Genomic DNA, 23,980 nt, shown 5'->3' with positions numbered 1-23,980 from the left:
TCTTTGTTATCATTATTATGGTGTCTCCTTCCTTTAGACATTTATATGCACTAATTGTATCGTAATTATCTATACATATAATAAATCTGTAGAAGGGTCAAATCTGTACATTGAAAATATTGAAAAAAAAATTCAATGTCAAACAGAATTTTTGTCTGTTTGTCTGTCTGTATGTTCTGGCATCACGTGAAAACTAACGGTTCGATTTCGATGAAACTTGGTATAATTATACCTTATTATCCTGGGCATGAAATGGGATACCTTTTATCCTGGAAAAATACGTTGAAAAAAATTAATCTTAATTTTTCAGTTTTATCCATAGTAGATTTCTGTAGAATCGCGAACACACGTTGCGTTACCCGCAGTAGATTCAGCGCCGCCGTAATAAGATGTCATTGTCGGAGTTACTCAAAATGGAGAAATAAACCATCCACGCGAAGACCGACATCCGCGCGGATGGAGTCGCGGGCGGAAGCTAGTATGTAATATAATAATATAATGTATAAAATTTGAGCACTATTGTTTATATTCTAAGTATATAAAGATAGGATGTTACTGTTCTACTTAACTGGTATTCATACAACTTAAAAAAAAAATATTTTGGAATAACATACAAATTTAAAAATGATCTTACGCGCCGATTACTTACTGATGAAATATTGTGACCCGAAGCAAATACAACATACAGACATACAAACATAAAATCACGCCCTTTTCCCGGAGGGGTAGGCAGAGACTACATCTCATCACTTGCCACGATATCTGCACACATCTTTCGCTTCATCCACATTAAAAAAACAGATACAACTTGGTTTTATAACGCACAATATTATTTATATATTGACAATAAACAATTATATTTATTCCAAAGTAATCTTCTCTACCGGTTGCTACTCTAGACGGCAGTAATTTAATATAACACTAAATTAATTTTCAACCATAGTTACAGCTATTGTAACTTAATATTTAACTACTTCTAAATTTAATTGATTATTTATATTATGATCTCTCATATCTGTTGGAGTAGAATTATAGTTGTTTTATATGATCTGATATTAATGTTTTACGGCCGATGTCAGAGCGGCATAAGTCGAATAGATCATTCTAAAAACATTCATGAGACAAAAGTAGTTCAGCGGCTTCAGACCTCCCACACTGAGGGTCATACCTTTCTGAGATATCATCAGTATCATCTTCACAGTCTTCATATTCGTCGCGTCGAAGTTCTCCCACTTACTCTCATACACTGCTTTCTGAAACACATCGCCCGAATCTGACAGCTTCTGCCCTATAATACAGTCTATTATCACTTGCACCATCGCATATGGCAATACCAAATAAGTATTTTCAATGCCACCGAAAAATTCTGATATCAACGATACAGTTAGGAAACCGAATCCTATAGCTATTGCGCTTCGAAATACATTTTCTATTTGGAATCGAAAATTGATGTAGACAGCATGATTAGCTACAATATCTTGTAAATGTTCTTTTACATATTTGTTTAAAATTATTTCTTTATTTCTCCTAAGATCTTCTGAGTTACCAGTGCATGGTGCTGTGTTAATAATGTTTTCATAATACTCCTGAGCATCGTCCCAAATGTTTAATAATTCTTCGCTGAGACTTATCATTTGGGCCTCGATGTAACCAGAAACAATGATGAGGAATGTTGATACGGTAGCAGTGCCGTGACAAGCGAAAATTACCGCCCCAAGGGATAGAAAGAAAGCAATTTCATAATTCGGTGTTTCGAGAATTGGATCTAGACCTAAAAAGTAAACAGTGAATTAAATTATGACGTCTATAATAAAAATAAACGCTTCTCACATACTTAATACATTCGACTAAGGGATAAGCTTATAAACTTGGGATTCTTCTTTTTAGCGATGGGCTAGCAACCCGTCACTATTTGAATCTCAATACCTATCATTAAGCCAAACAGCTGAACGTGGCCTATCAGTCTTTTCAAGACTGTTGGCTCTGTCTACCCCGTAAGGGATAAAGACGGATCATATGTATGTATTAGACCTCTTCTTGCTTACCATCAAGCAGAACGCACTGAAATTTCCAATAGAAAAACAGAGTTACCGAATAGATAATCCATATCCTCCATCAAATGTCTCCCCGGCAACAGTAAAGGTTTCACCATATACACAACACCGTTACCCATAATTATTAACCAAAATATCATGGCTCTTTTCTTAACACGCCTCAACACTTTCAGCAGATTACTCATGAATCTGTGATTTGATACTTTCTTAGCGTCGTGAATCAAATATTCAGATATCATATTTGTGAGATATTTCCTGCAACAATATGATACAAAAATTATTTCGCCTCAATTACTTTTAGTTTTACAAGGTGATGGGTTAACACTTCTTTCTACTGGCTTTAGTCCCGGTTGCATCCTCACCTCTCTGGAGAGGAGCCCGTGGTATTCCTTTGACCATGGATCTTGGATTGGGTGAGTCAGGTTATTACACGAAGCGACTCCCATCTGACCTCCGCAACCTTTACAGATAAACCTAACCCGTATTGGATCCACGTTTACACATCCAGTTGCCAGAATGTGCAGGATTCCGCAAGATGTTTTCCCTCACCGTAAATGAAATATTTATACTGTGTATTGGATGCTTATCTATATAAATATTTGTTATAAAATATTGTATCGTTGAGTTAGTACCTCGTAACACAAGTTTCGAACTTACTTCGAGGCTCGAATTTAAACTGTTAACTTAAACTTAAATTTTTTTCTTTCAGTTTTTGAAGACTCTGTCTCGGTCTATCCCGCAAGGGATATATGTATGTAATTTAATATCTGTCCTATTAAAAATAACGACTTACCGATAAACAAACATGTATAACAGCTTGATGTTACTCAACTCACTGGCCATGCCTGTAGCGAACATGACCGTGGCACTGATGAGGTCGCCGTTCTCGGCGCATTTGAAGAAGACGAACCAGATCATGGAGATGAGATAAACGTATAAGTAGCACAAGGCTAAGAAGACAGTCCACAGTTTGCAGAGGATTGGGATATCTGGAAAAGATGTTTTGATGGTGTAACTCTAGTTTCTATGTTATTTTCTTTTGACGGCCTGTGTGGCGCAGCGGTAGTACGCTTGTCTGTGACACCGGAGGTCCCGGGTTCTAATCCCGGCCAGGGCATGATGAGAAATGCTTTTTCTGATTGGCCTGGGTTTTGGATGTTTATCTATTTAAGTATTTGTTATAAAATATAGTATCGTTGAGTTAGTATCTCGTAACACAAGTCTCGAACTTACTTCGAGGCTAACTTGATCTATGTAATTTGTCCCGTATATATTTATTTATTTATAATTATTTATTTATTTCCAAGGGTTGTTGGGACCGGGACAAACTCACATTGTATTCATTCACACACTCACGTCTTTATCATTTGCAGCGGAGAGAGAGCCAATAGTCATGAAACTGAAAGGGCACGTTCAGCTTAATGGCTTAATGATAGAATTGAGATGCGAATAGTGTCAGGTTGCTAGCCAATCGCCTACAAGAATGCCAAGTTTATTAAGAGTAGCCATCATTATTATCACAATGTATTATTAGAAATGAAGTTTATAGTATCAAGTATCAGCATTAATTATACTAATGGCGTCTGATTGGATGGATGGATGTCGTAAAAGGCGACTAAGGGATAGGCTTGATGAAACTTGGGATTCTTTTTTAGTCGAAGGGTTGCTAACCTGTCAGTACTTGAATCTCAATTCTATCATTAAGCCAAATAGCTGAACGTGGCCATTCAGTCTTATCAAGACTATTGGCTCTGTCTACCCCGCAAGGGATATAAACGTGACCATATGTATGTATGTATGACGTCTGATTGGACGTCGCAAAAGATGATATGCGAGCCAATGGACTGAATACTGAGGACGCCGAAAACCGGACCAAGTGGAGAGAGACCCCGGGCCCCGAAACACTCCTGTGGAGGGTAAGACCGGGAACCCGCAGAGATGATAGAGAGAGAGGGAGTGAATTTACTAATTACAAGCAGTTTGTTACCGCTTCTTCTGCACTGACGCCTTGGAAGAGGCAGTAAACTTAGTTTTAAGTAATTTATTTGACGTCAACCAATGTTGTGAAACCACAAGTTATGACAATTATTAAGAGTTATGAAGTATCCCGTAATAATGAATAAAAAATTTGAATTTGAATTTGAATTTAATGAAAGATATGTTTTTAGTCATCTGAGAACTTCGACTACCGTATTTAGAACCTTTAAAAATAGAAGATTGATACTCACTTTTCTTGTAAGTTGGATCCACGTTTAAGGAGAGAAATCGTAGCAGTGCGCAAGAGTTTGCTATCAGATTTGGTAAGGTGCAGTGGTCCAATCCAAACTCACGGATTTTCGAAAACATTGTCTGATGATTTCTTAAAAAAAATTATACCTACAAACACGCAAGCTAAAATATGACAATCTTCTATAGAGTTCAACAGATTTTCTTAATAGGAAATGGCTAATATATTTTTACAATTACTACTTTTTTATAAACCAAACCTTTAATGTTGCAAATTTTTCCAAGAGCCTTCTAAATCCTATTTGCCATATTAATTCAACGGCCTGAATCAAATGAATGAATTTTAAATTTACATATTCGAATGGTCATAGTCGATACTACTATATCTTTAAATCACTCGAAAGCGTCCGCTGTCGAATGATATTAAATCTATTTTAAACAAAAAAAAAATTAGTAAACAAACAAACGGTGTTTGTTTTCACATCCGAATTATTAAAATTCAAACAAATCAATATATGAATAATTTAATAACGATATGTACAGTTGGTATTACGCCTTCCACAAAATCATTTACCTCTTTTGACCTCTGCCGATTTAATGGTAGGTATGCTTTATATTATAATACATACATACATATTATCACGTCTATATCACTTGCGGGGTAGACAGGGCCAACAGTCTTAAAAAGACTGATAGGCCACGTTCAGCTGTTTGGCTTAATGATAGAATTGAGATTGAAATAGTGACAGGTTGCTAGCCTGTCGCCTAAAAGAAGAATCCTAAGTTTATAAGCCTATCCCTTAGTCGCTTTTTACGGCATCCACGGCGAAAGAAATGGAGTGGTCCTATTCTTTTTTCTATTAGTGCCGGGAACCACACGGCCTAACTAGAATACGCGTTACAAATACGTTTGAATTTCAAAATTGGACACCAGTTCGGTGTGAATGGGTAACGAAGGGATGGGCGAGAGAAAACCAAGTGTTCAGGAATTATTAATTACCATTTCACAACTGGCTTTAGACATAATACATAGTACTTATTATGCAAATCGATGGAGACGTTGAAAACCTTTAAGCTTTATTTCGAAAGAAGATATTATCCTACTTTAAATTTACTTCATGTCACTTACTAATTGTCATATCTTTTGGTTTCACAACATTGGTTGACGTCAAATAAATTATTTAAAACTAAGTTTACTGCCGCTTCCAAAGCGTCAGTGCAGAAGAAGCGGTAACAAACGTAACTTAAGTATAAATTATTTCTACTACCGCTTCCAAAGCGGCGGAACAAAGTACACTGCAGCATTTTCACCAGACAGATAAAAAAGACACACAATTGCAAATAAATTTTATTTGACGGAAGAAATGTGAAATATTACATATTCTGTCATTTTCGCAGACTTATTTCGATGAAATGATGATTAACTGGCCTCAGGGCTAAAGCAACCTTGAACTGCATTTTGTCGGCCTCAGATTTGAACTCCAAATCCCTCACACACTGAGACAGCGCCGTCTTCATGAATGCCATTGCGTATTTTTTCCCTGAAAAAACAAAAGGAGTAAAAAATTGTAGTTTTTTTTTTTTTTAATACGGGACAAATTACACAGATTGAGTTAGTCTCGAAGTAAGTTCAAGACTTGTGTTACGAGATACTAACTCAACGATACTATATTTTATAATAAATACTTATATAGATAAACATCCAAGACCCAGGCCAATCAGAGAAAGTGCGTTTCTCATCATGCCCTGGCCGGGATTCGAACCCGGGACCTCCCGTGACACAGACAAGCGCACTACCGCTGCGCCACAGAGGCCGTAATTGTAGCGAGCGGCGGGCGGTAGTCAAACTAATAAACCAGAGCCCCGATTCTGCTTTTGAAACGGGTCAATATTAATAGGTTAGAAGCAACATAGTTTGACAGCGGGTTTTAAATACAAGAAACTTTTAATTTGTCGTAAGAATCGGAATAATAAAGGCCTATTAATTATTCCAATTTCTTTGTAATTAGTAGCAAGAGCAATAGTTCGGGCTCGACCGACACAAAGGGAAGATTCTGCCAGGCTAAGTGTCACGCCTGCGCGACAGACGATCTTAACTCGGAGGTTGTATTTATGCTCCAATCCGTGAAACCTTTAATATCGCGATTTAGCATATGCTAGTGGTCTATGTTTATGTTTATAGACTTTTATTTTTATAAAGACATAATTTACATCACTTACATAAGAACATAAAATACAAAAAAATATAATACATAAGTTCGTTGTCACACTAATAAACGAAATATAACCAACCGCAAAAGTACAGTAAATTGAGATAATGTGCTCGGCTAATTGTCTCCTGAATACATATTCTATTCTAAATCTATTCTTTTCTACTTGTATGTGAGTCTTACCAATGCACGCTCGTCTTCCGTAGCTGAAAGACGCAAACGCCACGGTATTCCCAGGGCAGTCGGGCTCCAGCCACCGTCCAGGGCGGTACTCCTCCGCGTCGGAGCCCCAAAGACGACGAGACCTGCCGAGACCCCAGACCCCAACGCAGCATGCTGTGCCTTTAGGTATTGTGCACGAACCTGGTAAATGATACATACATACATACGTTTGTTTGTTTGAACGCGCTAATCTCAGGAACTACTTACTGGTTCAAATTGAAAAATTATTTTTGTGTTTAATAGACCATTTATCGAGGAAGGCTTAAGGCTATATAACATCACGCTGCAACTATTAGGAGCGAAGAAATAATGGATAATGTGAAACGGGGAAAATTATTCATCCTTGAGGGCTTCAATGATGCCCGAAATAACTATTCCACGCGGACGAAGTCGCGGGCACAGCTAGTACATGTATAAAATTATGCATTTTACCCGGAGGGGTAGGCAGAGACTACATCTTTCCACTTGCCACGATCTCTGCATACTTTTCATGCAAGCTCGGCGGTTTCGAGTACTCTTGACCTGACCCTTTGCCAGGAAGCATGCTGAATGAAAATTTTATGTCATACTGGTAAATTATTTAAGGAATTATAGTCTCTGCCTACTCCAATGGAAACCAGGCGTGATGGTACGCATGTATACCTAAGCACCATAATTTTTTTTTATGTGTAATGTTATAATTTATTTAATAGTTTTAATTTGAGTTCATTTTAATTAAGTTTCCTATTTATAATGAAATAAATAACTATTAAATAAATTATAACATTAATTTCTACACTTTTAATTTTTACTTCTTAGTCCCTTGCAGGGTAGACAGAGCCAACAGTCTCGAAATGCCACGCCACAAAAATCTAGAAATTAATGGAGGACGATCCACTTAACCGACATGTGTTAGTTCTTAAGAACAAAAAGGGAAGATTCAAAAGCTAGCAAAATACATACACTCACGTCTATATCCCTTGCGGGGTAAACAGGGCCGACAGTCTTGAAGGACTGATAGTCCACGTTCGACTGTTTGGCTTAATGAAAGAATTGAGATTCAAATAGTGACAGGTTGCTAGCTCATCGACTGAAAGAAGAATCCCAAGTTTATACGCCTGGTTTAACTTATAGGTACATTACATATGGTCACTTCTATATCCGTTGCGGGGTAGACAGAGCCAACAGCCTTGAAAAGACTGATAGGCCACGCTCAGCTCTTTGGCGTAATGATAGAATTGAGATTCAAATAGGTTGCTAGTCCATCGCCTAAAAGAAGAAACCCAAGTTTTTAAGCCTATCCCTTAGTCGCGTTTTACGACATCCATGGGAAAGAGATGGAGTGGTCCTATTCTTTTTGTATTGGTGCCGGGAACCACACGGCACCTTATAGGTTAGGTAACTTATAGGTTATCTAGTTAACTCCTCACTGATAGGCAGATCCTGGTCAGCATATCTTATGACTGAGGGTGCCGGGGGGTACAGTCTGAGGGTCTCGCTGACAACGGCCTCGCAGTACACCATGCGGTCCAAGTCAGCCTGGGTCACTGGCCGCTTGCTATCACCAAATATGTCTTTTTGTCTGTGGATTAGATGTTATAGTTTTAAGTAGTGTTTTAACTAGTGAAAGAATTGTATCGATTAAACTATCGATACTACGGTGCCGTGTGCTTTCCAGCACTTTAGAATCTTTCAATTTTAATTTAATTTGAATTTTCTGTATTTTTGCATGCCATGACTGGTTAAATGCGCGAAATGTATATATTGCTTTGTAACACCTATAATTGTGCCGCATTTAAAGCAAATAAAGTACATATTTGTATTTGTATTTTCCCGTGGATGTCGGAAAAGGCGACTATGAGGTAGGCTTGTAAACTTTGAAATCCTTTTATAGGTGATGGGCTAGCATACATACATATAATCACGTCTATATCCCTTGCGGGGTAGACAGAGCCAACAGTCTTGAAAAAACTGAAAGGCCACGTTCAGCTGCTTCAATGGCTTACTGATCGAATTGAGATTCAACTAGTGACAGGTTGCTTGCCCATCGTTAACATCGTAAGTAGATACTAGTTGTTGCCCGCGACTTCGTCCGCGTAAATTTCGAATTTTTCCGCGTAAACTTATTTGCAGGCAAACTCATGCCTTGAGTTCATTCAAATAACGATAACTTTTTTTTAGTGAACCGATTTTGATGAAACAAATTTCAAATGTTTTTCTGAGTTAAAACAAAGCAATTGGTGAAAGTTTTAAGCAAATCGGTTCAGTACTTTCGGAGATAAGCATGATCCTACATACAGACAGACAAAAAAATAAAAATAAAATTTTTTTGCTTTCTATTGTTCATTCTAAGTGTCCCACTATCCATTTCAGTCAAAAATACTTAATGTACAGACAAAATATTTTTACTGTTTTATTATATGTATATCTATCTATAGATAAATTTGAAATAAACGCACTCATCATACAACTTCTTCTGGACTTCTGGATGGCATCCGACCATCAGGAAGATGTAGTACAGCGCTGTAGCGACTGTCTCCTGTCCAGCCAGGATGATGGTGTGCACCTCCGACCTGATCTGGTCCCAGGTGAAGCTGGGATCCCTCTCGTGAAGCTCCAGGAGATAGTCCAGGTAAGATTTGTATTTCGCTCGGGGTTTACCTGAATTATAGAATCATAACGCGCAATGTCAGGAACTACTGGTTCGAATTGAAAAATTATTTTTGTGTTGAATAGACCATTTATCGAGGAAGGCTTAAGGCTGTATTACCTACGTCACGCTGCAACTATAAGGAGCAAAGAAATAATGGGAAATGTGAAAAAAAACGGGGTAAATTATTCATCCATGAGGGCTTCAACTATGCCCAAAATAACTATTCCGCGAGGACGAAGTCGCAGGCACAACTAATGTTTTGTATATACATATATGAAACGGAAGTACAAAAAATATGTTCATAAGTATATCTGTGCCGTGTGGTTCCCGTCACATAAGTGCTCCTACACTCCACATCTTACTTCCCCCAATCATCATCTTTATCCCCCATGGATGTCGTAAAAGAAGACTAAGAAAAAAGCTAATCTCAATTACATTATTACGCCAAACAGCTGAACGTTGCCTGTCAGTCTTTTCAAGATTGTCCAATCTGTCTACTCCGTAAGGGATTTAGACGTGATTATATGTAGGTATGTATGTATGAATCATTAAATTACCGTTTGTGTCATTTCCAGGTTTCTTCATATTATCTCTTTGTTCGCTTACTTGAGACATTACCTGAAAGAAAAAAAATATATATTTAAAAACAACATCAACATAAAAGAGGTTTGTACTTTGTATGTAGGGCGCAATATCCGGAACTAATCAACCGATAATAAAAAATCTTTTACCAACAGATGCATATTGGATAGAATATGAAGGAATTGTAATCTCGATTAATACTTTATATATATAATACTAGCTGTCCCAGCAAACGTTGTTTTGCCATACAAATAATTTTTAAGTAATTTCTAGTTAACAACCCACAACCCTTATCACTAAAAATAGATGTTGGCCGATTCTCAGAGCTACTCAATATGCTCACAAAATTTCATGAGAATCATTAAAGCCGATTCGGAGGAGTACGGGAACGAACATTGTGACACGAGAATTTTATAATTAAGATATATTATTACTACTAATTACTACTCCACCAATTTCAAAAAAGCAAGCGTTATCTGAAATTTGTCGGCTTAACCGAATCATTTCAACTTCAAAATTGGAAAAGACGACTGACTAACCAGTCAACTCTTACCACATATTGGTGTATTGGTGGAGAATATAGAAAATGAAAGTGGTAGAGAATGTTTTGACTTCAAAAAGACTGACTGACCAGTCAAATCTTACCGCATCCGTGACCTCGTGTAGAACAGCCACATGCTTATTGAACTCTCGATACATTGGTGTAAGACTGTATAGGAAGTCCGAGTGGTAGAGAATGTTGAACCCCCTGGAGAACATCAGGGAGAGGGTCCGGTTGAAAGAGTGGTAGTACTTCACCATGAAAGTGGAGTCTGATGTATAGCATACACCAAGCGCCGTTTCTTAAAGAAAAAAAACTCTGTGTAAAAAAAGTGTCGCAGTCTATTTTCAAACCATAGGTCCGAAACTTATTAAAATCCAACCTCTTTTGTTCAAATCGAATCCATTAAAAAAAAAGTTTGCAACTGGCCACATGGAAAAGATAATAAAAAAAAGAAAATTCAAATACGCCTAATTAATGCGTTTGACGTACGATTTCAAAAATATGTTAGGTATTAGAATCGCGAAATAATATTATTCTTGTTATGAAACATACGGTTGCAGTGTAGATTTATTTACTTTTTTAGCTAATAGATGGCGTTGTACATTAAATATGACTACGCATTTTAGTAGTAGCTACGGTTTGTGTGTATTTTATACTAGCGGCCCGCCCCGGCTTCGCACGGGTGGACATATTTTTGTGTTTTGTATTTTGAAATAAACAAAGAGTAAAAACAAATTTATGCCTATGTCACTTTTGAAGGTCTATTCTATATTTGTGCCAAATTTTATCAAAATCGGACCAGTAGTTTTTGAGTTTATTCCACACAAACATACAAAAATACAAATCTTTCCTCTTTATTATTATTATATTTTATAAATATAATAACAAGTTGATTTCTATGAAATTGGTCTAATAAGGAATGGTTTTTTTACATATTACCTCCCTTATGAGGACTAAAATTCTATTATTTTCCATCTTACAGAGCCACAACAGAACCAATGCGGAGTGACAGGTAATCATACATATTTGTGTCGATTTAGCTATTGGGATCCTGAAGAAGATTTGACTACTTACGACACACAGTTTCAAGAGTAATATTAGCCAGTATATCCATCATGTCGAAGGGCGGTCTACCGGCTTCAGCCTTCAATAGCTCTGTCAACTTGACAGCTTGAGCGCTGAACTTCTCTTGATAACTCTCCACTGTAGTTGTGTTGAAGGAGCCGGCGGATGCTATCTTCTTGATGTTGCGCTTCCAAATTGGCGCTAATGGGGAAATAAAAAATCATTTTTACGCCAAAATCTGTTTAACGATAAGTTTGATTTAAATGAATTTTGTCATTTATTCATTCATATATGATCACGTCTATATCCCTAGCGGGCTAGTCAGAGCCAGCGGTCTTGAAAGACTGATAGGCCACATTCAGCTGTTAGGCTTAATGATAGAATTGAGATTCAAATAGTGACAGGTTGCTAGCCCATCAACCAGAGTAATAATCCCAAGATTGTGAGCCTATCCCTTACTCGCCTTTTACGACATCCATGGTAAATGAGATGGAGTGGTCCTATTCTTTTTTGTATTGGTAGTAATGGTAAGTACACATGCAAAAAATATCTGTAGCCTTCCAGTAGTTATACCTAACTAGCTGTGCCCGCGACTTCGTCCGCGTGTAATAGTTATTTTGGGCATCATTAAAGCCTCAAGAATGCCCCATTTTTTTCACATTTTCCATTATTTCTTCGCTCCTCATAGTTGCAGCGTGATGTTATATAGCCTAAAGCCTTCCTCGATAAATGGTCTATTCAACACAAAAAGAATTTTTCGAATCGAACCAGTAGTTCCTGAGATTAGCGCGTTTAAACAAACAAACAAACTCTTCAGCGTTATAATATATGTATAGACTAGAGGCCGCCCGCGACTTCGTCCGCATGGAAACCCTATCAATCCCGCGGGAACTCTGGGATAAAAAGTAGCCTATGTGTTATTCTGGGTCTTCAGCTACCTACATACCAAATTTCATGGTAATCGGTTCAGTAGTTTTTGCGTGAAAGAGTAACAAACATCCATACAAACTTTCGCCTTTATAATAGTAGTAGGATGTATTTCTCACCTGGTGCAATTAAGATGCCGTCCCCGAGCCACTGTTTGGCGAAATAGTAATAGTAAGGTTTACCCACAAACGAGTTGGTCACCAGCTTCACATCCTCAGCATTGCACAAAACTGAAATAAATAAAAAATAATTTCCATTCATATTCAAATTCAAAACGTGCCGTGTGGTTCCCGGCACCAATACAAAAAGAATAGGACCACTCCATCTCTTTCCCATGGATGTCGTAAAAGGCGACTCAGGGATCAATAAAAATTTTGAATTTGAACATACAAACATATGGTCACGTCTATATCCCTTGCGGGGTAGACAGAGCCAACAGTCTTGAAAAGACTGAATGGCCACGTTCAGCTGCTCGGCTTAATAATGGAATTGAGATTCAAATAGTGACAGGTTGCCAGCCCATCGCCTAAAAAAAGGATCGCAATTTTATAAGCCTATCCCTTAGTCGCCCTTTAAGACATCCATGGGAAAGAGATGGGTTGAAATACTTACTTAATTATTAATACTTACACAGAACAGGAAAACTGCCGGCCCACAATAGCACCGGTTTGTCAGTCTCTTCGGCTTTTTGACAAAACTCGGTCATTTTTCGAAATACTTCTGCAAAAAAAATAAACTATATGTAGCTGAACGTGGCCATTCAGTCTTTTTAAGACTGTTGGCTCTGTCTACCCCGTTAGGGATATAGACCTGACCATATGTATGTATGTAAAAAAATAAAACACTTTATCGCACCAAGCACCAATACATAAATATATAGAGTCACGTCTATATCCCTTGCGGGGTGGACAGGGATTGCAGTCTTAAAAGACTAATAGGACACGTTCAGCAGTTCAAATAGTGATAGGTTGCTGATTAAAAATAATCCCAAGTTTATAAACCTATCCCTTAGTCGCCTTTATAACATCCATCATCATTAAACAGCTGAAGGCTGTTTAAGACTGTTGGCTCTATCTATCCCGCAAGGGATAAAGACTTGATTATATGTATGTATGTATGTATATACGAGACAGATTACACAGAATTAGCTTCGAAGTAAGTTCAAAACTTGTGTTACGAGATACTAGCTCAACTATACTATATTTAGTTATAAAAAGTTATATTGACAAACATCTTACGTGCATTAGTTTGAATACCAACCGATGCTCTGACAGTGAGTTAAAACACCCAACCTTGGTTCTCTCCAGAGAGGTGATGATGCATTTGGGTCTGAAAGCCATGAAGAAGAAAAAGCTCTACAAAAGTATCTAATATCATACCTTCAGGACCTCCAAAAAAGTGGTGTAAGTTCCCCACAAATGGCAGATATGAGTACGATGGTAGACCCGCCAACATCTTGCGCGCGCGCCGCTCACGCAACTGCGTGACGCCGTACGCGCAGATCAGCAGTAAGACCCCAAGAATCAACGGGATCATTCTAGAAAATCATTATAATTGTAATCTTCTTTTATCCGTACTTATAATTATTTTACTTATAATATATGCCGTGTGGTTCCCGGCACCAATAGAAAAACGAATAGGACGAGAAAAGAATAGATGTCGTAAAAAGCGACTGAGGGATAGACTTATAAACTTATGGGATTCTTCTTTTAGGCGATGGGCTATCAACCTGTCACTATATGAATCTCAATTCTATCTTAAAGCCAAATAGCTGAACATGACCTATCAGACTTTTCAAGAATGTTGGCTCTGTCTACCCCGCAAGGGATATAGACGTGATTATTAATTTTGGCTGTACGTGGTCTGTTTTATTTTATATAGAAACCGTAATAAGTAACCGGTTTTTGTTATGTTGACAGTAACAATTACGAACTCCAATAGGTACTTTGTAACGTAGCGGCCATATTTTCGAGTTTGATGATATAAACTCGCCTGCCAACGCTCTAACGAAAGGTAAATACATACTTTGGTACATTAAAAAGACTGAAAAAGACTGAAAGACCACGTTCAGCTATATACTTTGGAAGCGGTAGTAGTTATAATTAGATGTGATGTAAGAAAGGATGTGACGTCAATAAGTGATACCTTGTATCCAATTTTGAAAGTAAATCTATTCTATTCTATTCTATTCTATGGCTTATACATGGATTTGAGATACAAATAGTGGCAGGTTGCTATCTAAATGTTATGATTACAGGCTCTCTGACAATACAAGTTGAAAACAATTTATGTAATTTCATTTCATAATTACGGTCATCTTTCGGATCGCCTTAGTAATTCATTAAATGGCATAATTGAGTGTTAGATAGATGCAATTATGTGTTATTATATTTAATCATCATTATTATTTTGTTTTCTCATCGCGTATGCGTTTAAACTATAATAGTATGAGGACATGTGTAAAAACCTGACACGCATGTACCAAGTTCTTTATTAACAGAATTAAAAAAGAAATAATTGCAAAGTGCCGTGTGGTTCCCGGCACCAATACAAAAAAGAATAGGACCACTCCATCTCTTTCCCATGGATGTCGTAAAAGGCGACTAAGGGATAGGCTAGCAAACTTGGGGAGAACCCCAAGTTTGTCACAGAAGTCTGCCCCGCAAGGTATATAGACGTGACCATATGTATGTAATTGCAAAGTGCTTGTCCGGCCACGTGCCATATAGGAATACATAGGTGATCTGCGGTATATACCTACATACATATAATCACGTCTGATATCTCTTGCGAAGTAGACAGAGCCAACAGTTTTGAAAAGTCTGATAGGCCACGTTCAGCTGTTTGGCTTAATGATAGAATTGAGAAATAGTGACAGGTTGCTAGCCCATCGCTTTAAAGAATTCCTGGTTTATAAGCCTATCCTTTAGTCGCCTTAAGGGAATAGATAGATTTTTTTTAAAGTTTTAAAGAGACTGAAAAGCTGGTCTTAGTCATCTTTTTTTCTGATAATATTATGTTATATGTGAAAATAATTATGTTACATTGAGATATTGTAGCGGGAGCGATGATTCGGCTCGACCGCCACCAAAGGGAAGATCTTCCGCCAGGCTAGGTGTTATGCCTGGGGAACCGCGGCTCCGATAATGTTGTGTCGGAGGTTGTATATTGGTTGAGGTTGTATATTATTTGACGGCCTCTGTGGCGCAGCGGTAGTGCGCTTATCTGTGACACCGGAGGTCCTGGGTTCGAATCCCGGCCAGGGCATGATGAGAAACGAACTTTCTCTTATTGGCCTGGGTCTTGGATGTTTATCTATATAAGGATTTATTATAAAATATAGTATCGTTGAGTTAGTATCTCGTAACACAAGTTTCGAACTTACTTCGAGGCTAACTCAATCAGTGTAATTTGTCCCGTATATATATATTTATTTATCTATATATGCTCCAATCCGTGAAATTTATGCTTGCGCGATTTAGGTTTTTCGCTGTTTTAGACTAATATCGTCGCGTGAATTCATTTTTTATTTTTGTAACTTGTGGCGTATAGATGTCGCTAAAACGTGATAAACGTGATTGTATGTATGTATGTATTGGTTTGGATAACATAGTTAAAAAATGAAAGTTGAATATCGTTTTGTTTCTTTGTAAACGAAGTCATGTTCATTGCAGTGCAGTCTTCTGAACTGCACAAATTCATGCAATTATCAACTGCAACATGCAATTGCTTCATCACAGCCGTTTTGTCATGTAATTTTCATGTAATTTTGTCATTTATTGACATCCTGAATGCTTTTGTGTACATTTATACAGCTAACAACTGCCTTGTTTATTGCATATAATCCTACTTACTATTACTATAAATGCGAAAGTTTGTGAGTATGTCAGGATGTCAGTATGGATGTTTATTACTCTTTCACGCAAAAACTACTGAACCAATTATGATGAAATTTATGTAGGTAGTTGAACCCAGAATAATATATAGGTTTTTAACCCGGAGTCCCCGCGGGAATGATTCCGCGCGGACGAAGTCGCGGGCGGTCTCTAGTTATAATCAAATATGTAAGTGTCATTCAGATAATATACAAAGAAAGTGTGAATAGGACTTTTGGAGTGGGAAGGCCTAGACGAACGTACCTTGATCAAATCGGAGACGTATTGGCAAAAGACCAGGTCAAGAGTACCCGAAACCGACGAGCTTGCTTGAAGAGAGTTATGTATGTGGATGAAGCGATAGAAGTATGCAGAGATCGTGGCAAGTGGAAAGATGAAATCTCCGGGAAAGGGGTGTGATTTTATGTATTCTTTTCATCTACCTGATTTAATTTATATATTTGGAATTAATATCGATACACTCCCGCCACAATTCTATGGTCTTGTCTTTGGGCTGTCCGTTGAGAGGTCAGTCAGTCAGTTACCTTTGCGTTTTATACAGGGTGACTTTTAATTCAACTGCATAAATTTAACTGTTAAGTGTACTCATCTAAAGGATATTTAAAAACGTTAAAAGTAAATTATCAGTTCATATTTCAGAAAGTACGAATAAAATAAAAGTATCAAAATCCACGAGCCTAAATACGTCATATCACCCCGTCTATGTTTAAAAGGATGCAGTTGTTTTAAATGTCACCCTGTATTAATAGATTCTTTAGACAATAAACATTTAATATTAAGCGGTATTGTTTACACCTACGCACTGTTTTAATGTAATTTATACAATTTTTTTTTTGGTATAGTAATTTGCATTATATATTTTTTGATTGACACATTACTTTAATTGACACTATCGCTTAATTTAGGGATCCATTCAGGTAAGCGTGCAAACCTTCTCCTTTCAGATTGTATACCGTCCAATTTCGTAACTTCGTGACTTTTCAAACCATGACATTGGCAGAAACACCGAAAGTCCGGTGGAAGTCATAATATAGAAAAGAAAGTATGGTAAGTGTGCAAACCTATAAAAATTATAGTAAGTAGCTCTGGGAGGCAATAATTTGACTCACGAAATATCGTGCGACCTTAGCACAAAATTGTGAATTCGAATGATAAAATGTGTACTTCAACTCTAATTCAACATAATTTATTATGTACCTTCTAGAGGCCGCCCGCGACTTCGTCCGCATGGAAACCCTATCATTCCCGCGGGAACTCTGCGACAAATAGTAGCCTTTACGTTATTCCGGGTCTTCAGCTACCTACATACCAAATTTCCTCGTAATCGGTTCAGTAGTTTTTGCGTAAAGTGGTAAAAAACATCCATACTGACATCCTGACATACTAAAAACTTCGCATTTATATATTAGTAGGATTCTTTATTAACAAGGTTTGTTTTTTGAGGTTATGTTTTTTTAAGTTCACCACGTCCCAACCTCATAATACGCGACGTCATTTCTATCTAGCATTCGCTAGGTAGTTATTCAACTATCACTGTCCCGTTTCACGATAATTATCAAAAAGCTTTAAAAAAATCTTTAAAAAAAATATTTTAAAATAATGTTGTGGGAATTCATAGCGCGAGGCCCGACACGCACTTAGCCTGTTTAATTTTGCAATAATACACCACCCACTGAATGGTCAGCTATTGACTGGTAGAGAATGACAAACATTAAGCATTAAGTCCGCCTTTTGTACATTTTAATTTATACAATAAAGTTTTAAGTACCAATTAACATTACAAATGTCCAAGTGAGTTTATTCGTGTTCTTGTTAACTCTTCACGGGTTATACGTACATACATATAACCAGGGCTATATCCCTTGCGGGGTAGATAGAGCCAATAGTCTTAAAAAGACTGATAGGCCACGTTCAGCTGTTTGGCTTAATGATAGAATTGAGATTCAAATAGTGACAGGTTGCTAGCCTGTCGCCTAAAAGAAGAATACTAAGTTTATAAGCCAATCCCTTAGTCGACTTTTACGACATCCATTGGAAAGAGAATAGGTAGATTTCTTTTAAGTTTTAAAGAGACTTTTAAGTTTTAAAATAACTGGTCTTAATCTCTTTCAATTCTGTTAATTTGTATTGTCCTACATAGATTTTTATTGTTTTCCTGAGAATGTTAGAAATATTGTTGTGGAGGAAAGTCCCCTGTTGTCTTGGATTATTAGATTTACTTTATTAACCTTAAAGTAAATTCGAAACTTGTGTTACAACATACTAAACCAACGATACTAATAAATACTTATATAGATAAACATCCAAGACACAGGCCAATTAGAACTGGCCACAGAGGCGGTCAATGCCTAATGACATAAAGGATATAAATGTGAATGTTAAAAGTAAAAAAATAATTAAAATAAACTTCTTTCGATTGAAGTTTTACCTTGAATACTGTTTGACTTTTTAAAAAATATACCTGTGTCGCAATAATGCCTATTCGACGACAAACACAAGCAAGACCCATGCCGATGAAAAAAGTTTGTTTCATCATGACCTGACCTATTATCGAATCAGGGACCTTTTTCAAACTCAAGAACACTACCACTACGCCGAGACATGCCGTGTGGTTCCCGGCACCAATACAAAAATAGGACCACTCCATCTCTTTCCCATGGATGTCGTAAAAGGCGACTAAGGGATAGGCTTACAAACTTGGGATTATTTTTTAGGCGATGGGTTAGCAAACTAATTAAATCTCAATTCTATCATTAAGCCAAATAGCTGAACGTGGTCATTCAGTCTTTTCTAGACATTCGGCTCTGTCTACCCCGCAAGGGATATAGACGTGACCATATGTTTGTATATATTTTGTTTTTAAACGCATTAAATTACTCACTTTCCGTCCGCAACCTCACAACGGCTATCACTTAATGTGTATTGCAGGGAATGATTCGCTAAAGATGTACATATCTTATAATGAACACTCAATGACATAAACTGGCCTATATTTCTAAGATTTTTCATAGAGCGCGCAACCGTATAAAAAATAAGGTGTAATAAACTTATGTTTTTCATATTTAGTAATTATTTTTAATTTAATTTAATTACACAAAAAATTAAAAATTCATAAATTTTATTCATAGTTATGGGATATTTCATATCACTTAATATTTGTCATATCTTATGGTTTCACAACATTGGTTGATGGAAAATAAATTCTTTAAACTAAGTTTACTGCCGCTTCCAAAGCGTCAGTGCAGAAGAAGCGGTAACAAACTGCACTGCAGCAAATGTGGTGATCCTATTCTTTTTTATATTAATGCCGGGAACCACACGGCACATTAACTGAACAACACAATTAGATGGTTTACATAAAAATGTCATATGCCATTCGACAATAAGACCCCCAGATCATTAATCAAACGACTTAACCGCTGGACCATGAAGGCGGGGTCTTAATAATTAATAACAAAATTGGCTAACGTTAGCATCGTTCATGATAGATGCCTTGACAAACCAATATTTAGTTAATTACGTAGCCATCGCAATACACGTATGCAATTTTACTTGCAAAATTTAATTTCAATAATATTGCTTTGTTACTGTGTGGTTGAAGCGTCGATGGTCGAATAGGTACGTTGCCCGGTTAAAATGCGTGATGCGCAGAAAGGCTCAGGTTCAAATCCCACCTCGGCCATGTACCAATGACTATTTCCAAAGTTATGTCCATTAGTTTGAATACTAATCGATGTTCTTACGGTGAGGGAAAACATCGGCAGAAAACCAGCACATTCCGGCATGGATGTGTAACCATGGATCCAATACGGGTTAGGTTTACCTGCAAAGGTTGCGGAGGTCAGATGGGAGTCGCTTCGTGTAAAAACCTGACTCAATCAAGGATTCATGGTCAAAGGCATATCCCAGGCTCCTGTCCCAAAAGGTGAGAATGCAACCGGGACTAAAGCCAGGAGGAAGAAGGAAATATTGCTTTGTTACTGTATTTAAGTGTCTCCATCCGCCATAAGGCTATATGCCATTTTAGGCTTTTGGTTATTATGGCTTTTGAACCTGTGAAACTAATACAAGACTAGTAACATATTTATTTCAGACAAAACAGTAAGTATAATAAAAAACAATATATGTAGGTATATACAAAATCGTATAAATACGATTTAGAATTATTATAAAAAATCGTGGTTAAAACCATCTTTCCTTTGGGATTTGCGAAAAACCTGTATTTTTTTGTAGGTGGCGGTAAATTAGCGCGAGTAGATGGCGCTAAATTCGCGCGGGCGAAGCTGCGGGTAAAAGCTAGTACTACTAATAGATTAAGTTTATCTTTTTCTAGATTTTTTATTACAAATTTTACATAAATACGTTTTAAGGTACAACCCTACGCCTTGTGGTGTCACATTAGACAAATTTTATTGACAAAAATTATTTACCCTTCCAGGGCAATGTGGTCTAAATTACGCAAGTTCGGCCTGGATCATTGTGATCTACCGACGATGGTGGAGAATTCATCCGAACTCCTTCGAGTCCTCTCGTTAAACTTGGATCCTTCGTATGATAAGAGTAAGTAATTGAATTAAAAAAATATATATACTTATATGCAAATTACGCAGATTGAGCTAGCTTCAAAGGTAGTTCGAGACATGTGTTACTTAAAATACGATACTTAGGTAATTTAAACTTTAAGTCCCAGCTCAATCAGAACAAGTTTTTTTCATTACATTACAACATTTTCATTACGACTTGACCGGACATCGAACCGGAGACCTGGGTTTCAAAGGCAGGAACACCACTGCGCAAACAGTCCAAGAAATGTTCCATCAAACACAGTGCGAAAAACAGGAAACACATCACCACCAATATTGTCATAATGTTTATCTTTTCAGAGAATTACCTAAGTATCCTATTTTAAGTAACACAAGTCACGAACTACCTTTGTGGCTAGCTCAATCTGCGTAATTTGCATATTTAAATATATCACCACCAATATTGTCATAATGTTTATCTTTTCAGAGAATTACCTAAGTATCCTATTTTAAGTAACACAAGTCACGAACTACCTTTGAGGCTAGCTCAATCTGCGTAATTTGCATATTTAAATATATCACCACCAATATTGTCATAATGTTTATCTTTTCAGAGAATTACCTAAGTATCGTATTTTAAGTAACACAAGTCACGAACTACCTTTGAGGCTAGCTCAATCTGCGTAATTTGCATATTTAAATATATCACCACCAATATTGTCATAATGTTTATCTTTTCAGAGAATTACCTAAGTATCCTATTTTAAGTAACACAAGTCACGAACTACCTTTGAGGCTAGCTCAATCTGCGTAATTTGCATATTTAAATATATCACCACCAATATTGTCATAATGTTTATCTTTTCAGAGAATTACCTAAGTATCCTATTTTAAGTAACACAAGTCACGAACTACCTTTGAGGCTAGCTCAATCTGCGTAATTTGCATATTTAAATATATCACCACCAATATTGTCATAATGTTTATCTTTTCAGAGATCCCCAAGTTGTTCAACATTTTCACCATCGTGATATTCCTTTGCTATGTGTACGTCTGTGTCGTTTCCATGCTCTGGTATGTGTTCTGGAGGTGCGTGGAGACTGGTGACGTCATTAGCGCAATGGTCATCTTCTCCCTCGGGATCTGCAGTGAAATCAGCACGGTCAAGTTTGTCTACACGTTCCTGTATCAGTGAGTTTTACATAAAATCAATTCCCCCCCCCCCCTTTCTCCCACCCACCCTCTAAAGGGCAGTATTGGGGGCAGGTTTAACAGTGAACATTTACGGCGAAGGAAGCGAACAGAATCGGTGTGATGCGCAGAAAGGCACAGGTTCGAATCCCAACCCGGCCATGTGACTATTTTCGTAATGTATGCACATTAGTTTGAATACTAACCGATGCTCTTACAGTGAAGGAAGACATCGTGAGGAAACCTGCACATTCAGGAAACTGGATGTGTAACCATGATCGATCCAATACGGGTTAAGTTTACCTGCAAAGGTTGCGGAGATTAGATGGGAGTCAAAAACCTGACTCACCCATTTCCAGGTTAATTGTCAAAGGCATACCCCAGGCTCCTCTCCAGAGTGGTGAGGATGCAACCGGGACAAAAAGCCAGGAGGAAGTCGCGGGCAATAGCTAGTTATTTATATAATGACCAGGTGGTGTGAATTTTCTAGACACTTAATAACCAAAGAACATTTTTTTAATGTAACTTGCCAAAGTTTTGTAATGAAACCTTACCAAAAAATCATGTGTTACCTACATCTTTTATTTTTGTAGAAAATCTCTAAGAAATCTTATCAGAGACTATTTGTCCTACGATTCTAAAGCCGCTCCCAATAGCAGATTCAAAATAAACGTGTTAAAAGTATTGAGGCAGGTCAAAAAGAGGGCAATCATATTCTGGAGTATAGTTGTGGGAGATTCCCTGATATACTGGATCAAACCATTGCTGATGCCCGGAAGACACTTGATAGAAGACACAGAATACCTTTACGGTAAATGGTTTTGTTTCTATTAAAAAAGAAAAAGGGCTCATGCCCTAATATATTTTTTCACTTACATACATATTACCACGTCTATATTCCTTGCGGGGTAGATAACGCCAACAGTCTTAAAAAGACTGAAAGGCAGCTGTGCGGCTTAAGATGGAATTGAGATTTAAAAAGTGACAGGTTGCTAACCCATCGCCCACAAAAAGAATGCCAAATTTTTTGCTTTTCCCTTAATACTTACGACATCAACGGTCGCCTTTTACGACATCAATGGGAAAGATATGGATTGGTTCTATTCTAAAGTGCTGGGAACCACTGTTTGTCTGTGTCACAAATTGCACTACATTTACCTCCCCTGCCTTATTTATTTCAGGATTGGAGCCACTATTCGAGTCACCGAACTTTGAAATCGCCTACTTCGTGTCTCTGTGCGCGTCAATGTTCACTGTTTACGCAACTGCTAACATTTCCGTATTTCTGATCACTGTCACTGGCTACATCGAAGCCCAGATGCTGGCTCTCGGTGAAGAATTATTAAATATCTGGGACGATGCACAAGATTACTATGAAAAATATGATGTTATTGAACATAAATTTGAAGACAACAATGAAAATGCAAAAGACAAACATATTATTACGAACAGATATGTTAAGAATCAACTGCGCACAATTGTTGATAAACACACAAGTAACATACGTTTTTTGTCTCAAATAGAGAATGTATTTAGGAGCTCCATAGCAATAGAGTTTGGGTTGTTAATGATATCTTTGATCGCTGAATTTCTAGGAGGAATAGAAAACACATACTTACTAATACCATTCGCTTTAGTTCAAGTAACAATGGACTGTATCACAGGGCAGAAACTTTTAGATTCAAGTAAAGTGTTTCAGAGAGCTGTGTTTGAAAGTAAGTGGGAGAACTTCGACTTGGATAACATGAAGACAGTACTGATAATATTAGTGAACTCTCAGAGAGACATGGCTCTCACTGTGGGTGGACTGAAAACGCTTAGCCTGCTGTGCCTCATGGATGTTTTTCGGAAGATATATTCCACATACGCAGCTTTGAGTACAATGGTTCATAGTTAACTTGACTTTTT

General features: G+C 37.3%; 3 protein-coding genes across 3 annotated transcripts; 1 reads left to right on the top strand and 2 right to left on the bottom strand.

The window, feature by feature from the left end:
- Positions 1–1,055: 1,055 nt before the first annotated feature.
- On the bottom strand, positions 1,056–4,400 carry LOC106134383 (uncharacterized). Its single transcript, XM_013334417.2, has 4 exons — positions 4,283–4,400; positions 2,848–3,043; positions 2,092–2,309; positions 1,056–1,771 (listed from the first exon to the last, which is right to left on the bottom strand). Exons 1-4 carry the CDS (start codon positions 4,398–4,400, stop codon positions 1,056–1,058), a joined length of 1,248 nt encoding a protein of 415 aa, XP_013189871.2.
- Positions 4,401–5,654: 1,254 nt separating this feature from the next.
- Positions 5,655–13,998, bottom strand: LOC106134391 (cytochrome P450 4d1). The gene is given in 10 exon segments (XM_060948960.1): positions 5,655–5,821; positions 6,674–6,853; positions 8,122–8,273; positions 9,151–9,352; positions 9,902–9,962; positions 10,572–10,768; positions 11,545–11,736; positions 12,582–12,692; positions 13,093–13,182; positions 13,842–13,998. Coding segments are annotated over 10 exon segments (1,509 nt in total).
- A 6,802-nt stretch (positions 13,999–20,800) lies between these two features.
- Positions 20,801–23,969, top strand: LOC106134397 (uncharacterized). Its single transcript, XM_060948959.1, has 4 exons — positions 20,801–20,918; positions 21,877–22,072; positions 22,666–22,883; positions 23,254–23,969. The coding sequence occupies exons 1-4, from the start codon at positions 20,801–20,803 to the stop codon at positions 23,967–23,969; spliced, it is 1,248 nt and encodes a 415-aa protein (XP_060804942.1).
- Positions 23,970–23,980: the final 11 nt, after the last annotated feature.

The sequence above is a fragment of the Amyelois transitella genome, chromosome 17, assembly GCF_032362555.1.
Source record: "Amyelois transitella isolate CPQ chromosome 17, ilAmyTran1.1, whole genome shotgun sequence".
In the NCBI taxonomy this organism is placed as follows: Eukaryota; Metazoa; Arthropoda; class Insecta; order Lepidoptera; family Pyralidae; genus Amyelois; species Amyelois transitella.
This window is presented reverse-complemented; position numbering and strand designations above follow the sequence as displayed.

Coding starts and splice junctions, on each gene's coding strand:
- LOC106134383 (XM_013334417.2), bottom strand. CDS start 4,400: ATGTTTTCGAAAATCCGTGAGTTTGGATTGGACCACTGCACCTTACCA. Junction 3,044..4,282: donor GGATCCAACTTACAAGAAAA/GTGAGTATCAAT, acceptor CATCTTTTCCAG/ATATCCCAATCCTCTGCAAA. Junction 2,310..2,847: donor TTATACATGTTTGTTTATCG/GTAAGTCGTTAT, acceptor ATATTGTTGCAG/GAAATATCTCACAAATATGA.
- LOC106134397 (XM_060948959.1), top strand. CDS start 20,801: ATGTGGTCTAAATTACGCAAGTTCGGCCTGGATCATTGTGATCTACCG. Junction 20,919..21,876: donor GGATCCTTCGTATGATAAGA/GTAAGTAATTGA, acceptor TTATCTTTTCAG/AGATCCCCAAGTTGTTCAAC. Junction 22,073..22,665: donor GTCTACACGTTCCTGTATCA/GTGAGTTTTACA, acceptor TTATTTTTGTAG/AAAATCTCTAAGAAATCTTA.